Raw genomic sequence first — 17,239 nt, 5'->3', positions numbered from 1 at the left:
ACAAATTTAAATAGCAGGAACTGTTCTTGTAAACAGTTAGAACAAGCTTATGCAAAAATCACCAGTCCTATTAACAGCTGCTGTCAAAGCTAACATGTAGGAAAAAACGGAGTGAAAGCAAACCCTTTCATCTCTATCAATACAGCCTCAAGAGTTGCCAAATTCCTAAGAGAAAGAAATTCTACTTTCCTTCCTCAGTAACCTGAAAAAAAAGTAAGTGGACAGATTTTCTGTTTTACTTATGTATGCACATGAATACCTCGAGTGGTACGGTTACTAAGGACAACAGGAGAACAAAAACCATTTTGCTCTTAGGTGGTGGAACAGCAATTGCTTCCTCTCTTGCAGTCGTTTAGTCAGAGTGGATAACTCAGCACGAGAGCTCTGTCCCTCCACTCGCACACATCCCTGAGGCATGCACAGGTTCACAGCTCAAAGACTGGCTATCAAGACAGTGTGTGGCTGCAAGGAAAGGGGTAAATTCTGAAGTAGGAAAAGTCAACCTCACTGTATGGCACTGACACAGGTGACCAAACCTGAATGACACCTGAACAGGAACTAGCACAGAGCATCCTGGTGACGTCTCCCCAACAACTGTACTTCATTTCAGGTAGAGGTACAGCAAATATTGTTCCTGCCTTCTCATGCAAGAAAATGTTGTAATTTCAAGTGCACAGAAGACCATGACAAGGACTATACCAGAAACCAAGAGTTCCATATCATAAAAACCTGTATAGAGCTGCCTCTGCAAAGACATGAGCATGACTTACCAATTTTATTGGGATCTTCTCCCAGCTGGTTTTGCATGAGAAGATTTCTAGTGTGAAAGATCTGCAGGCTGGTTCCTCCACCAGCAAACACCAGCCCGTATTTGTTAGACACCGCAAGGAGACTGGAGCGTTCTTTGGGAAGATCATCTGGAGCATCAAAGATGCGGACCTTCTTCAGAGCTCTGAACTGAAAATCCTGTTGTAAGAGAGTTGGGAAGGAGCTGTACATATGCTGGCAAAGAGAAATAGTTTGCTTCAGTTTCTCTAAGACAGTAAATTGAAAAGCCTCTCCAGGAGAGCTGCAAAACACCTGTCAAGGCAGAGTCCACACCGACACTGTCACTGGCCATCCCATCACATTTTCTGTCTCATTTAAGAAAGACTGTGATCACAGCACATTTTTTCCATTGGCTGAATTTCTCTTCTACCCAGTGCCTACAGTTCATAAAAAACTGTAGGAGTTGCATCTGTCCAGGACATCTAACCTTCTCAGAAATGTACCGAAACTAGCCAATGGATACAGAAGAAAAAAACAAAGAGAAAGGAACAAAGCAGAGATACAACACAACCGAACAAAACCTGTTGCCGCAAAGCTATAAAGCACACATCTGCCTAGATGTGTCTTTGCTTGCTACTGTAATTTATGACACACAGAACAGATACAGTTACTCCTTCCACCCACCCCAGTAATTACTTTGTATAATCAGACTTATTTTTTGCATTGGTTTTTCTCACAATTTACATTGTCCTTTTGTAAAAGGGGGAAAAGAAAAGCAGAGTGAGAGATAAAAACCCCCAACACACAAACTGAATTAAGAAACAGCAGTTGCACTATTACCATGCAAAACCTGAGGTTCCCCCTAGGAATAAGTCTCTCTTCCCAAGGTGCCAATTGGTGAACAGAGCACTGAATCTAACACCAGGAACAAAAGTCAAGCATCTGAGTTTTATTTCCAAAATATTGCCAAAGCACTGAGTAAGTACATTCCTGCAACCTGAGGAGGCTGTGGGAACTCAGAACCTTCTGCAAAACAAACAGCCCACTCCCTTGTTTTTGAAGGTGCCTGAGCAGAAAGCAGCTGCACAAAGATCCGTATGGGTTTCAAGAATCCATCCTGTCATGTCCCTGCTTATACAGCCTCACGGTAACATTCTGGGAGACACAGTGATGGGCCGGGCTGGCACCATGCAGCAACACTCCAGTTTACACTGTACCATAGCAGACAACCACACATGCTGTTCCTAAAAGCAGATTCCCAGCACAAGGCATATTTACAGAACATAGAAACACATCACCCCTCTCCCAAAATAAGGTTCCAACTCTCACATTCTGCCTCTCCTCCCCTAGGCTTTACCAAGGCTCCCCTCCACCACAGGCCATACCAGTCCCTCTCTCTTCCACACCACAGGCTTTGTACCACTCTGCTGAAAAGTCCTAAAGTGCTTCACAAACCCTGCGAGGCTGCCTCCAAAGGCCCCCACCATCACCCGAGCCACCACCACCCCCCACACACCGGCCTGCCAGTCCCACGGCCCAAGCCAAGTCCCTCCCATTGCCTACCACCCCTCACAGCCCAGGCCAAGCCCTCCCTAAGCCCCGCTCCCCTCAGGGCCCGAGTCCGCCCCCCTCCACGGCCTGTCACTCCCGCTCCGGGCCCAAGCCAACAGCCCCGGCCCGAGCCAACGCGCCTGCCACCTCCCGCACCGCCCCAGGCAACCCCCCACCACCGCAGGCTGCCCCTTCACAACCCGCCTGCTCTTCCTCCACCCCTCACCTTCATCTCCCGCTCCGGGATCACGTCCATATCGTCCCCCATAGCGGCGCCAGCAGCCCCGAGGCCCGCGGTCCCCTGCGCCCAGCCGGGAAACCCCCGCGCGCCCGCCGGTGCGCTCACTTCCGCTTCCGGCGGGGCCGCTCTAGCCACAGCTCTCGATGGTCCGCGGCGGCCTGAGTCCTCCAGCGGGTCCCGCCTTATGGCAGCTGCGGCCGTGCTCGGCTCCCGGGGGGGCTAAAAGATGGGCGGATAAATGCCTGCCCCTCCCGGCGGAGAGCCTGCCCGCACGGCGAGGCCTAGCAAGCAGCTGTGTTTAATAAACCCTTTATGTTCTGACGTGGGGCCTGACCCGGTCGCAGAGGGTGCTGCAGGCCGCACCCGCCGGCCCCTCTGCCCTGAGGAGATCCGGCCCGCAGGTGCTGGCAGGCAGCAGCTTCCACTCTGTCTGTCAGCTCTCGGTAAGGGCCTTCGAGGCGTTTTCCACAGCAGAGATCTTGGTGTTGCTGCAGCTCTAAGCAAATCCTGCTCCCTTAGCGTGGGCTGCAGCGGGAGCACATGGTCCGATGCTCGGGGTTGGTCCCTGTACACCTCCAGTTACATGTGATGAGCTGGAAACATGGAAGTTCTGTGAGCTGGGGTGGCCTCGCTGTGCTCCAGGGCCCCACAAAAGCAGCATGTGTGTTTTCAGACACAGGAGGACCAGGGTTTCTTTCCTTTCCCCCTCCTGCCTCAAGTGTGGGGGGTTCAGCCCCCACTCACAGTGCCAGCATGGTGTGCATCACCTTAGCACTTAGCTCTGTGGGGACAAGGACATCTTGAGAAGGGCTGTAGCCAGCTCTGGCAGGTTGTACCTCTCTTTTCCAGGACCAGAAGGACAAGGATTTCCTCAGAGACAAAAGCAATGATGGCTTTGGGTAGTGACCTGAACTGTGGCAAACCACATCTAAATTTCCCTAGTGTAATACACTCCCTTTATTTTCTAACTGAACAACAGCTTTAACACACACAGCCCAGAAAAGCAGGTGCATTCCCAGAGGCTAACAGGCAGCAGAAAGCAGACACAGGGCTCTGATCTAAGGGCAATTCTGTCCTTTGCAGAACACATGGAAAAAGTGTACCCAGTCATTCCCCCCGGAAATCATTTTGATAACTCACATCAGACAAGAACCCCAGGCAAGTGCTTCAAGAGCAGAGAGGATGAAACAAAAAAACCCCAACAAACCACTCTTTCAAGAGAAGCATTATAAGTGTCTGCTCTTGATAAACAAGTTATTCCTTAAAACAAGCACTGCCACCTGCTTTCTTTCAGTAAGTCAAAAAAAAAAAAAAAAGGCAGCTTTCAGGAGGTGGCCTCTGCATTTCATAACAAACTTCATGGCATTTGGTCAGTTATTACAGATAAAGATCAGATCAAGAGAGTCCAAACCTATCTCTAGGATCTGTTTAAGGGTTTATATTAACAGACTTGGAAACCAGCTCACTTAATCCGCAACCAATCATGTGGACCAAGCTTCAGAGGAGCTAAACTAAATACACTGACACACAGTGTAGCTTCAGAAGATTTATTTTCAGTCCTTAAAGAAGACTGGTGCTGCTTTTGCTTATAATTTTTTCTCTCCATTACAGTTTTGGTTTTCATGCAAACAGTAGTGAGAATATTTTTGTTTTATTTAAAAGTGCAGCCTTTGGCAGGAACAATCAGCCTAGTAGAGTTAATCATCTGTATTTCCTTTTAAAAATTTATTAAACCATGATTTTAAAAAAGTTAAAAGCTGCCAAGAACATTTAAGAAGAGAGTAGGGAAAGGGCAAAGAGCAAACATCTGGATTCCAGAAATTGTGTATGGAGCAAGAATCACTGCAGTAACCAGAGCGTGGATAGCACAGTCCCAGCTACGTCTGGATCCCAGCTCATACTCCACACTTACAGCCATTCTTATTTTGCAGACTTGAGGGCTTATCCATCAGGGAAATGTACCTGATAGCTCCAGGGGACCAAGCTGAAACACATACAGGGAGGTCTGCAAAAATCAGAGACGCAGAGCAGCTGCGTGAAGACAGATCCTCAGCTGCAACTGGTCTGGCAGGGCTCTCAGTTTAGTCACCCAGCTTCCTTTCACCTGAAGGTTTAATTTCCCCATGGCCTTCCTGAGGGGCTGCAAAAGCCTAACAGCAGGCTTGTTTCTGCACTGGGCGGACAGGACAGACAACCACCCGTTCAGAGGTTATGCTCCTGATCAGATCCAAGTGGAGATTTGTCAGGAAGGGGGCCCCTAAGGTAGCTTTAATCATCCTCACTGGTGTTGGACCCACTGAGATCTGACTGCAGGATGAACCCACGGAGGGATAGAAGCTGTCCCTGCAGTGAGCCGTGCCCACCGCCAAGCCTAAAGGCCCTGCAGGCAGGCAGACCTGTGTCATGCCCCTTCCCACGTTCACCTAGCATGCAACTAGGCCACAGAGCTGGGAGCCTGACTTGTGTTTTGTTGAGATCAGGAGGGAAAGAACTAGTCCAGAGTCAGGAAGTGTAGGACAGAGGAGAGAAGGCACTTAATTTCTTTGCACCCATGAAGCTGCTGTCAGGGGCTCTGCCAGAGAAATGCTCAGTGTCTGGCAGCAAGGCCCTTTAGGAACCTGTCGTGACAAGCACAGCTCTGAATCCATACACTGGGAGGAAAATAGTTCCTTGTCTGAGAAATGCAGGAAGGGCAGAGGGAGGTAAGATCACAGGATTTTTTTTTTGGTCTCACAATTGGTGCTACAGCTTGTGTCTAACAAATCGAGTTGGCTAAGGGATGCAGCGGAAAAATGCGAGCTGGAAGGGTCTCCAGCTTCCCTTGCTGTTCCTCTAAGGCAGGTTAGTTGAAAACTAGGACTGTCCACAGTAAAGAGTAACAAAGCACAGGTAACCTCTGTTACAGACAGCAAAGCAAACAGTGCCAAATTTTCAGCCTGTCCTCTTCAAGGGAGGCTGGCTATGTCTCTCTCTGGAGGCGGACCAGAAGGTTTTGGGTTGCTTTCATGGGCTTTTCCTTCAAACATCATGACCCTGCAAAACACAACAGATAATACCAATGAAAAAAGCAGGTGCATCTTTACCCATCACTGGGGGTGGGGTTATTTATCTGCTGAAAAATAGCATCTGCCTTCTGTGCAAAGGGCATCCGATATGAACAGAGGAGGGAAAGCCATGAGAGGGCAGTGCTGCCAGCCTGGCAGGCTGCTTTGCTTTTCCAGCAGCCTCCAGGAATGGGTTCCCAAAGCCTCTGCTGGTTTTCCTCTCAGAGCCCAGAGGATTAGCACGGTTTATTTAGACAGCCACTTCCGAAATCCTCTGGGCACACACTGCACGCCAAGTTCTCCTGATGCGTGAAAGCAAATACCGTCCCTGGCCCACCTTGTACAAAACCACACAGCAGAACATTCAAAAGCCAACACTGAGCAAACAACAGCAATTACAGGCAGGGAAGAGGGCAGAGACAAGGAGCAAGGCACTGGCTAGAAGAATCCCAACCATTTTGCAACCACTAGCACTGTCTTCCTCCCTGAGGACTGTAGCTACGCTGGGAATGCCAGCTGCCACGCTGGATCAAAGGACTGCACTTCTCTTGGGATGAGTTTTACATTTCTGCTCCTGCTCTGAAGAGTCCAACAGACAATGGGGCGTCTGTTAGCAAAAGAAGGGACCCATCTGTGAAAGCTGCTGTAGTTTGGAGGAAGGATGGGAGATACGGGACAGGCTGCAGGCTCAGCCTGCTTCCATGGAGAAAGAAAGGAGGAGCAGAGGTGTCAGAAGTCTGTGCATGCTTGGAAAAGGAACATCCCAACATGCAGACACAGGGCACTCAGTGGGGAGAGCAGAGACTCATCGCCAGCAAGCACATACCAGCTTAGAGGGACCACGTGAGATGTGGGAGCAAGATCCTCCCAACCTGCCTTGAAAGCTGGCTGCATTTCTAAAGCTGCCTTCAGAAGGGGGCAAGGGGGATGGAGAGGAGCAGCTCCTATTCATGGTGGTTACAGACGCAAAAGCAGGGCCAGCCTCTGTGGCTGTGAAAGGAAAAGCCAGGCTTCAATGGGGTGGACATGGAGCCAAGCAAGTGTTCGGAAGCCATTTGTTACAGCAGGACTTTCAGAGCCCCGTCGAGAGGGCAGAGGGGGCCGTGGGAGGCTGGTGCTGGCAGCCTGCACTGCAGAAAACCTCTCCCAGCACAAGCCAGCTGTTTCAAGCATGTGTCCTCTCTCCACCTACTGCCTCTCTCTCCAAATCAGGCAGGGAGGGAGCATCCTGTGGGAACTGGGAGACAGCACTGCTGGTGTTGGCAGGACCATCATTCACTGCTCAAGTCCTGCCACCATTCACAGGGGAAGCCTGTGTCCCCGAAGCCAGCAGGAGCCACAGAGGAGAGATGGGAAGAAGTCCTGCAGTGCTGAGTGCCTGCACACCCTCAGGAAAGGGAGAGAATCGCTCCACACAGAGCACGTGGGAGGAAGCCTGTGCTAACACGCAGCAGGCAGCTCTGCTGTGAGCACTCGCCGCTGCTCAGCCCAGACACGGGCTTATACACCCTCTCATGTCTCTCTGCAAACTCCCCCTTCACAAGGGTCCTCGTCTCACCCCCACGAACACCAAGCATGCACCGCTCCACCTCCACAGAACAACTTCTGCTTCCCAGCTCCCCAACATGCCAGCTCAGGTCCCACGTCTCCCCAGCTCCCTCCCAGGGACACTCACAGTTTAAGCACAGCAGAGCGTTTCCCAAGCATCACATTGACAAAGTCCTGGTACGAGATGGTCTCGCTAACCCCGCCGGTCACCTCAGAGATCATCTTCTTCAGTTCTAGGTGGGTCTTCGGAGCCCCCATCTTCTCCATCATCCTTTTGACAGACATCAAATCTGCAAGAGCAAGGCAAGCTGTGCTGTCGAGAGGTGACCACACTGAGCACAGACCAACCCTAAGGACACAGGCATGAGTTCCCACCTCAGACCACTTCATCTGCAGACTCCGGGGCTGACAGCATTAAGCTGTTGCTGAAAGCCAAGAGAAGCCTTCCAGTACAGTCCACTGCTGTGCTGCCCAGTACAGAGCATCACTTCCCTTCTGTGCAGCTCAAGCACCACACACACAGAAGAGGGACAACTCTCCAAGTGCTCCAGAGACAAGTGGGGACACTGCTCTCTGGCTCAGAGTGTGGCGCCAAGAATCACAAGGATGGGGAGGAGGGAAGCAACACTGGGTTAAAACTGGAGACAAACAGGCTGTGGGGAGGAGGCGTCCCTGCCCATCGCCACAGGACATTTCCTTCCATTGCTCTGCTGCGGCCCCTTCCCTCCCGGAAATGGCAGCGCAGCCCTGAGCCGGGCCTCCTCCAGCTCCCCACAGGCTTTACTTCAGCTGGAGGACTGGTGGAGGAGGGGAGCGAGGCAGCAGCCTCCTGGGAGGGCACAGCATGCGAGCGATAACACTTTGGTGTCAGCTCCTGGCCTGCAGAAGGCTGGATCTTTACATAACTGGTGCTTTCTGGGCCCAGGGCTGCTCAGCTGAGCCAGACTCATACCCAAGTCCCCTGCTTCTCTCCGCTCCCCTTCCAGCAAAGCAGAGAGCTGCTCTGCACCAGAAGTTCATGGTTTTAAACACCTTCTGCCTCAAGTCAGGCAAAACCCAGGATTGTCCAAGCCCTGCAGCTTCCCAGCTCTGGAAATGCTGAGGATTGAGGAGGCCTCAGTGGAGAAAAAGGAAGAAGAAAAAAAGTGTTTAGAGCAGAAAGAAGTGGAGGAGCTAAGCAGAGACTCAGGAGGAGAACAGGACTAAGAGCTTAGGTCTTGAAGCAGGTGAGGAGAGACTGACGAAGCTGAGAAGCAGGGGCTGGAGAGTCAAGGAAGCTCCTGACCAGGGATCAAGAGCCAAGCAAGGCTGGACAGAGAAGCAGCCCACAGGTTTTCCTCCTCAGCCACACCAGTACAGAAGGAAGCTGCAGATATAGCAGTGGACACCACCTCAGCAGGCTGTTGCTCTTCCAGCCCAGCACCAGCATCCCCGAGTCACTCACCAATCTCGCCTTGGTTGTTCAGGTCAAACTCCATGTACTTCTCTGGAAGAGACACAGAAGCAAGTTAGGACACTAGAGAAGGGAGTACGCAGGGTTTTGGAGTGCTGCCTGCTTAGAGCAATGAAATAAAAGATTGATATACTGTCAAATGCAAACAGTTCAGAGAGGACCATCTCAAGACCTGGTTTTAACACCCTTAACTCCAAAGCCCTGGAATTGAGATAAATGCTCTTTAATTGTGGCTGCTTTTCTTTAAGCTGAAGGAAAACACTGGCATGAGAACAAGGTATCAGCTATCCATGGATAGTGTTAAAAGGTTTCCAGCCAGAAAAACAAAGCTCTGGAACAGCCTCCCAGAAGGAGTAGCAGGGAAAACAAAACACTGAGCACTCCCAAAATGAAGTTTGATCGGATTAGGAGGGGGATTAAATGACATAGTTGCCTGCAATAGCAAGGGACAGACTCTATAGTTCTCCCAACACTGTGCTGCACTCCCAGAGCAGCACCTGCCAGGAGAGATGCTCAATGACCACAGCAAGAGAGCAAAGTCAAGAACATGCCTAGGAGCAGTAATACCGGAGCAGGTTGTTTGCCCTTCCAGCCTGCTGTCAAACATTGCTGAATCGGGCAACTCCAGCATCCTCAGAGGAAGGCAGAGCCTGCTCTAGAAGGTCTGGTTCTCTTTGCAGGACAAAAGCACACATGCTATAACAGACTGAGCAATGATTTGAGTTAGAAAAAAAAAAATCAGGATTTCAGTCCTGTGCTGCTTCTGACCTTCAGAGTGGCACACCTGCGTGCTTCCTACCCACCCCCTCCCTTGCTAGCTGTTCCCCATTTAGACTCTAAGCTCTTCAGGCAAGGATTTGTTTGTCTTACAGATAATACAGCTCCTGGCACTGCAGGGGGCCCCCCATCATCTCAAGTTCTGCTAAATGAGAAGAGCAAGATGCCTGCTGCCACCATCCATCCAGGCTGAGCTGGAGAAGTCTCCACTTGCCTTGCAGTTAGCACTCACTCCCTGGAACAGCCTCGGAGGGCTCAAATTAAGTGAGAGCTCCCAGGCTGCTCCTCCCCAAAGGGAAAAGACCTTTTGCCTCTGCTCCAGGGACACCAGCAAGCAGATGAACATGAACAGAGAAGCAGCAGGCTCATTTAAGGAGCCAAAGGGAAGAGTGGATATTTCACACATCACAGCTTTCCCAGGACCTGTGCTTCTGAAGGAAAGTGCTGGGTAAACTGGACTGATGGGCAGGAGGCAGAGGAATGGCTCGGCATGTCTTCACCTGGGTCTCAGCTGGTGGATCACCCCTGTCACAAGCTGACCAGGACAGATCTACAGGAACACCACATACAAACCCAAGCTGTTCATGCTTCAGGCAGGAATAAACATCTCCCTTCAAGCATTAAGCAACTCATCCCAGATTAAATCGGGGCTGTCACACATGTGCTTAGGGACCAAAGCGATGCTTGATGTGGAACTGGCTCTCTCCACACCCTGCCCCACCACAATGACCTTGTGCAAATGAACTGCCACCTCCCTGGGCGGGGGTCAGGCACCCCAGCATGCGCTCGGGGACACAAACCCTGCTCTGCCGTGTCTGTGCCCAGCACATGTTTTCTTTTCTTCTCAGCTGATGCTTGGCCAAAAGCGCAGAGAACAGAGGCAGCTTGACATCATCACGCTCTGAGCCTCAGCTCGCACATTCATCTTTCCCTCCCATCCCAGCTGCAGGGATTTGGTGGGGCAAAACCTGGCGTGGTCCCTCCCCTCACAAATGCATTTACACAAACACTGCACAAGGGCTCCCCTGGCCTGGCTGGGGAGGGCAGCGGGAAGGATGGCAGAGAAGAAACACTCCCCCCATCATCACACAATGAACTGATTGTTGGAGGAGCCGGAGGAGGCATTGGAGAGCGGGACAGGCCACGGAGGCAAACTCACGAGGCAGCGGAGGGAGATGCCAAAGGCTCTCGTTACAGGGAATTCTGCGCCTGTGACCTATAGTTGCAATGTTTGAAGAGCCCCAATTGTGATGGGAAAAATAATGCGGGCCTGCAGCCAAAAGCCAAAGCCATACAAAAGGCAACAGAAAAAGAACGGGGAGCACAGGAGGCTCCTCTGTGCTCAGCAGGGTAAGGGATCACAAAACCCCAGCCAGCTTCTTCTACGCTGGATTGCAAAGCCAGAATTCAAAGGGGCATAGCAGACAACGCCTGAAATGGAAGCAAGGTCAGGTTTTTATTTGGTTACAGCCAGGCTGAGGACAAACCCTGAGGGCAGTGCAACACAGAAGGCATGTTTTCTCAACTGCCTTCAGCTGCTGCTTGGAAAGGAAGTGGATGCACCCAGAACAGCCCTGCCAAATCTTGTACTGTTACCACTTTGGGAACAAGCTCCAGAGGACCCCAGGCTTTTGAGCTGTCTCTCTACATCCCATCCCAGCAAACAGCCCAAACCTAAGCTCCAGATCTGCTGAGCCACTGGAGAGAGGCTTTGGCCAGGACCAGAGACACATTACTACTGTTGCCTCCAGTACCAAGGGGCTCAGGAAGGGCCAGATCAGACTGAAAAAACTTTTGAGAAGAGAAAGTCCCCAACTTCTTCAGGAAGCAGCTGATCTGTGGGAAGAGGTCCTCCTACTCACTGAAAAAAAAGAGTCCAGCTACTGCATCGTCCATTATACCAGCTAGCTTGTCTAGATAACTAGACAGAAACCATCCTCCTTTGCTGCTCCCCGGGCTTTTGCCCACGCAGCAGGTTTTGCAATAATAGCAGCTGCCAGGCAGGATGTCTGCAGGGTGACATGTCCCTGCCCTGCAAGTGGGGGAAGCACAAAGGCTCATGTGGGAAAACCACCTCTCCAGGGAGTTCACCGAGTCCCACAAGCAAGGGGGAGGTATCCATCCCAACTCAGTCACTTGTATTTGGCAGAGAATCTCAGGCTGGTAAGATCCAAGTACTGAGGAAAATAATCTGTTCAGAGCAAGGAGTCAGGTTGAAAGGACAGGGAAACCCTCCGGTTCTCACCTTTGAACACTGCCAACTTCTCCTCCAGGTCTTCTTCATCACTGAACTTTGGGTCACAGAGAAATTCCTAAAAGAGGAAAAAAAATAATATCCCCAAGGTTAAAGATGCAAAGGAAAACACCCTAGAGAGCATGTACAAATGCAGCATTACCCAGAAGACCTATGCAATTCCCAGAGAGCCACATCTGAGCAACAGTGCCAGGAGGCTTGAAAATGGGTTGAATCCCTCCACACCTTGTCATTAACATTCCAGCGCAAGGGGAATACTTCTGGTGTCTCAGATTTCTCACCAGCAGCTTGAGAGAGGACTGGACCCCATGTGCCTTTGGACTAACTGCATGAAACCCCCTCTTCTTGCTCACCCAAGGTTTCAGCTCCCCACATCTCTGCTTATGCACACACAGCACATGGATTGGGCACCTATTGCCAGCAAGGGCTTCTAGTCCTTGCAAAAAACACTCTGATCTCAGATTTCAAACTCTTGGATAAACTCTGAGGGCTAAGCAAATAGAACAGGCAAAGTTTGCAGAACATCATGCACCCAACAGAGGACAGGTATTTTGGGGTAAGGAACAGGCTCTCACTCTCTCAGACTGCCTATCCATTTCCCCCCTGCCCTGCTCAGGCTGAAGAGGAAATCCTGGGTCACTTCTGGTCACTTGTCCCTAGCCCCACCTCAAAAACCTTCAGGTACCCTGGAGAACAAACCCCAACTTGCACAGCCAGCTCCACCGCAATGCCCTGCCAGCAACACCCCCCCGCAGCTGTGAGCAGCAGGGTCTTGCTCCTGCCTCTACCCTCCCACACCGCCTAGCTCCAGCGAGCCCAGCACAGCTTAATGACTCAATCTGTGTTCAGCAACAACACCACATTCTTCAGTGTAGAAATCATTAACATCTGCACAGCTTATGCATGGCCTGTCCAGGATAAAACCCCTCCAGGGGTTAGAGTGGATAGAGGGCTGAGGCTGTTCCCTACTCTGGGCATGTGTTCCTCACCACTGTTCTCCATGCTCACGAGGAAGGCAGGAGTGGGTCGCCAAGAAACTAAGTCCTCCAGCACTGGTAGTACTGGGGCAGCATCACTTGTGATTAATGAGACCACCCCCCCTAAAGAAGCCCCATCTGCAGGCACTGGGGCATCAGGACTGCAGGAGGTCCACAGAGCCATCACTAACCCAAATGCCCTCTAGAGCACGTTCTCATTTCTTCCAGAGGGAGGACTGAAACCAGCTATCTCCAGACGCGACGAGCTGGGCCAGTCTGGCTGCTGGGCCAGCTCTGGAAGCACTGCAGCCGATGCTTGGTTCCTGCTGCCACAGACAGCCCTGAGCCTTTCACGCTCGATCGCTGCCTGCCACCCTGACCCCACAGCACATGCTCTGGGCCCCTCCAGCCCACACACCTGGAGTTGCTCCCTCCTTCCTCACCGGGACAGGGGAGCCTGGACCTGCCCAGGGAGTCCAAATGCCTCAAACCTTCACTGCCAGTTAACCACTGCTTTGACAAGTCTTATCTGCAGCTGAACTAAGGTTTCGCAGGAAGCCCACTAGGACAGAAGTGACTGTCATCCCCTCCTCCCATCTCACAAACTCCAGATGGGACACCAGAGACCATGCCCACTAAACCAGCGTGACACAGACTTCCCTTATCACCATGGACACCAACTCAAAGTGAGAGCTGTGGTGAAAAGCAATGCTCCCAGTTCCTTCTTTCGCTCTCCTTTGCCAACTCAGTTTCATTTATCTGTTATTTCTACCCAGGGGTATCGTTTGCCAGCCCAACACAAAGGGCCCAATTCAGCTTTGAGACCTGGGCTCAGCCAGCAGCAGAAGTCACCAGAGAGCAGAGTAGTGTTACCTACTGCCATTGCCACTGAATAGCCTCTGTAGAAGGAACTTGCCAAACATCACTAAGAACCAAAACACCTCCTGTCCACCAGGTCACAGCCTCATTCCTCCCCTGCAGGAGCAGCAGGCCATTGCATCTACAAGCAGGACAGGGGACGTGAGAGCAGAGCCCTGTACTTCTCTGGGAGCAAGAAGCAGCACAGAAATGGTGAAGACCAAAGGGACGATGGCTGAGGGACATGTGCCCAGGGGTGCAACAGCCCCAGCAGCATGGTAGGAGAGCAGGATGGGTGACCCTGCACACACCTCGCACCCTTGCATTTCAAATGGAGGGGAACGGGACAGCCCACCAGTGTCACAGCTCTGCTCCAGATGGAAGGAAGCAAGAGGGGAGCATATTTCAAAGGCATTCCACCCTCCACATTGTATGCAAGCCGGGCTGTGACTGCGATAAGGCAAACACTCACAATAGCACACAGGAATTCAGTCCCCAGGGCCAGTGACTCAGACTCAGCCAAATGGCTGAAGTTCCTCCTAGAGCCCTTTGCTAAAGCTCTCATTTTAAGGGGCACGTTCTATTAATAAGAAGTGCTTAATAAGCCCCAGCCTCTCCCCCGCTCCTGCCCTGAACAGCCTTCCTTGGGCAGAGAGGCTTTTCTAAGCCAATAAATTCAGCCACACAAGTCCCAGCTACCTGCATGACAACCTGAGCAAAGCCAGATCCTTCCTCCCTTTCCAAAAAGGCATCTCCAACCAGCAGGCCAAGCTCTCACTGGGTGGGATGGGAAGTGCTTGACACCAGCCATCCTGCCTGCTGGGGCCGGGACAGGGCTGAGGGATGCTCCTGCCTGCCCTGGATGGGAGCAGCAGGCACCTGCTCTCCAGCAGGCTGAATTCCTTCCCTGCAGGCCCGCGCATTAGAAGGTAAAACTGGGTTGCAACTAATCTCTGCTGGATTAGACTTGCCACCTTGATGCACAAGGCTGAACAATGTGATTGCCGTTCCCCAGGAAGAGGGGAATGGCCAAGAGGGGATCCCAGGCTGGAAGAGAGAATTCAATATTAGGACTCAGCTGTCCTTCAGCAGCACGTGTGCACGCAGGATGCTGCCTGCCAAAGACCCGTATCCCAGCGAGAGTTCTGGAGTAGAAACCAGCCAAGAAAACAGGGCTGGGAGGGAGCTAAGTGTTAGGATGAGAGAATGAGATTAAGCCTGATAGGAATTTGGCCTGATAGGTTTTATTAGGAGCACTTTACTGGGTTGCAGCCCTGGGGCTCTTCAGGCTTGGGAAACCCCCTCCCTGGCTCCAGTCACAGTATCAGCCCAGGTTTACCTATCAGCTCTGTGTCAGAAGGAGGTGTGAGCCACTTCACTTGCATGCCTGCTCACAGCAAACTCCCCCACCGCCCCCCCCCCCCCCCCCCCCCCCCGCTGCCACAGAGAGCTGGCAGAGCGAGCAAAGCACAGCAGCATGGCATTTGCTGCCCAGAGCTGCTGCAGCGCAACAGCTGCTCAAGATCCGTGGGCTGCCACTACCCGTGCTATCTGCAGCTTGATTTCTAGCTGCTCAAATCCCTTCTCCTAGCACTGAGCCAACACGCGGGGCAGCAAGGACACGAACAAGCAGCTCCCACCTCCGTCAGTGGGAAGCTATGTAGCTTGTTTCATTTTTGTCATCTAAACCTCACCCAGAGAAAAAGCCTGCCAGAAGCAATGGCTGCTTAGGGGGCAGGTAGGAGCCTGTCCCCTGCGTGGAAGAGCCCCCAGCCCTGGGGCACAGCGGTGTCCCATCAGCAGTGTCCTGGAAAGCACAGCTTCCCAGACTCAGCCCTACAGCTCCTACCAGCTGAAGGATCATGGATCCCCCCCGTGCCTGAGCGATGCTGGAGAACGGCTCTGAAAGCAACAGAAACTGCAGCAATAGGTACAACACACTCCCTTCCTCCCCAACCCGAGGGTCAACACCACCTCGGCTATGGGGGATGTGTCAGACCCACCTACGCGTCCCCTGGGCGCAGGGTGTGCCGTGCCTGCCCTCCAACAGCACATTTCAAAGGTTCCTTTTAGCCAAGTGCTCTTATTTTACACCTTATGCCCCAGCACCTCTTTTTCCACACTTATTCCTCAGCACCTCCTGGTTTCTAATGACTTAATTCCTTCTCCAGCAACCTACATAAACTTCACCCCCGCCTGGAGGAACATATTGGCACTTTTCACAGCCCAGTCACTGCGAAGGGAAGGCAAGCCCACCATCTCTTCCAGGTTCTCATCTTGTGAAGCTCTTTGATTTCTCCACCTACAACACCAAGGTGCTGCTGGCTGTGTACCAGCAAGTGACCCCCAAACCCACCTACAAACCCCATCGTTGATTGTTTCAAGGTTAAAACCTTCTTTTCACCCTCAGAACTGCTCTCGGCTGGGAGGGATGCCAAGAGAGCTGCCCCACGGGCCATGCCAAGCAAGGGATGGGGCAAGCCTGAAGCTCTGGGGAGAGGACCTCGCCTGACCCCGGCATGAAGGGCGCGCAGCCCAGCGTACTTTGCACTAATCCAGGAGCTGCCATTCCCCCTGCCCAAGGCTTGTGGGACGTCCAACCAGCCCGGGCTCCCCAGTCACCCACCGCAATTAAAAACTAAAAAAGCTTGAGTCAGCTCTTCTGAGCAGCAGAAACTCCTCAGTCCTGGGAGAAGAAATCAAAGTGCTCGATACAGCGGAGGGGACGCAGAAGCCCTCCGGGAGAACAGTAACTCCTGTTCTTGCTCGAGCAAGTTCCCAAAGGGACTTTTCGCAGCAGCCGGCCGGCACAGCCCGGGGGTGAGGGGCAACACCACGGGCGGAGGGGATAGATAGCCACCCCCTGCACCCACCGCCGAGATTCCCCTCCGAGGGGTTCACAGAGAAGGGACACATACACAAACTACCCCAGAGCTCCACCTGCCCCTACCTTCTCCCTCCTCTCCCCGGCCCCGCCGCAGCCCCATCCCCGCCGGGGGAGCCCCATCCCCACCCCGCGGTCCCGGGAGCCCTCGGGTCTGCTCGGCTCGGGGCAGGGGGGGGGGGGTTTGGGGGGTGTCCCCAGCCCCACCTTGTTGATCTCCTCCAGCCGCCCGTCCTGGGGGGCCCGCCGCAGCCCCCCGCCGCTCGGCCGGCGCCGAGCCGCCATCTCCCGGAGCCGCCCCGCGCCCGCCGCCGCCTTAAGTAGGGCCGGGCCGGGCCGGGCCCCCCGCCCCCGCCGTTAACCCCTTCCCCGCCCCCGGCTGCTCCTCCCGGGGGGGGTGTGGGGGGGTGAAGCCGGGTACTCGCGGGGTGCAGCCCCTCGGCGGGGGTCTTGCAGGAAAAGTGCAAAGTCCGGAGCGAGGAGGGGGAAGCAGCGGAGCTGGTGCCGGGCTCTGGGCGGGAGGGAGGCGGTGGGGTGGGAAGGGGCACCCCGGGGATCCGCTCCGGAGCCACCCCGGGGCAGGTGCACCCCCGCCGCCTCGGGGGTCCCCGCTCGGGTTACCGAGGCAGCTCTGGGTGCTGTTTGGGCGCAGCTCCGTGGGGTGATAAAGCACAACCGCTTGTAAGTCGGTGCTGGAGAAGCCCCGGGGTACGAACAGCAGGAAAAGGCGTCGCCCCAGGACAGGCAGGACCGAGCTGATGCGTGTCCTGGCCAGGATCTGTGGGAGGTTGCCCTCAGCCCCCTCACTCACCCTGCCATCTCAGCGAGACACCTTTTTTTTTTAAAAAAAAAAAAGTACTAAAGTGGTTTTTAGTAGGAATGTC

General features: G+C 53.1%; 2 protein-coding genes across 5 annotated transcripts in view; both read right to left on the bottom strand.

Annotated features, from left to right (window-relative positions):
* The window catches only part of NUP214 (nucleoporin 214), a 45,333-nt gene extending 42,677 nt beyond the window's left edge, over positions 1-2,656 (bottom strand). For all 4 annotated transcript variants that reach the window (XM_074891531.1, XM_074891533.1, XM_074891532.1 and 1 more), the window contains exons 1-2: positions 2,546-2,656; positions 771-966 (exon numbers count right to left, since the gene is read on the bottom strand). In XM_074891531.1, the coding sequence (XP_074747632.1) occupies positions 771-966; positions 2,546-2,587 (238 nt within the window). In that variant the 5' untranslated portion in view covers positions 2,588-2,656. The remainder of the gene's footprint in view (positions 1-770; positions 967-2,545) is intronic.
* A 1,437-nt stretch (positions 2,657-4,093) lies between these two features.
* On the bottom strand, positions 4,094-16,691 carry AIF1L (allograft inflammatory factor 1 like). Its single transcript, XM_074891342.1, has 5 exons — positions 16,563-16,691; positions 11,628-11,694; positions 8,597-8,638; positions 7,280-7,442; positions 4,094-5,593 (listed from the first exon to the last, which is right to left on the bottom strand). Exons 1-5 carry the CDS (start codon positions 16,638-16,640, stop codon positions 5,506-5,508), a joined length of 438 nt encoding a protein of 145 aa, XP_074747443.1. The 5' UTR covers positions 16,641-16,691; the 3' UTR covers positions 4,094-5,505.
* Between the last annotated feature and the right edge of the window lie 548 nt (positions 16,692-17,239).

This window comes from Strix uralensis, chromosome 21, assembly GCF_047716275.1.
Source record: "Strix uralensis isolate ZFMK-TIS-50842 chromosome 21, bStrUra1, whole genome shotgun sequence".
Classification (NCBI taxonomy): Eukaryota; Metazoa; Chordata; class Aves; order Strigiformes; family Strigidae; genus Strix; species Strix uralensis.
Note: the sequence above shows the minus strand (reverse complement) of the source record. Positions and strands in the feature narration are given on the sequence as shown.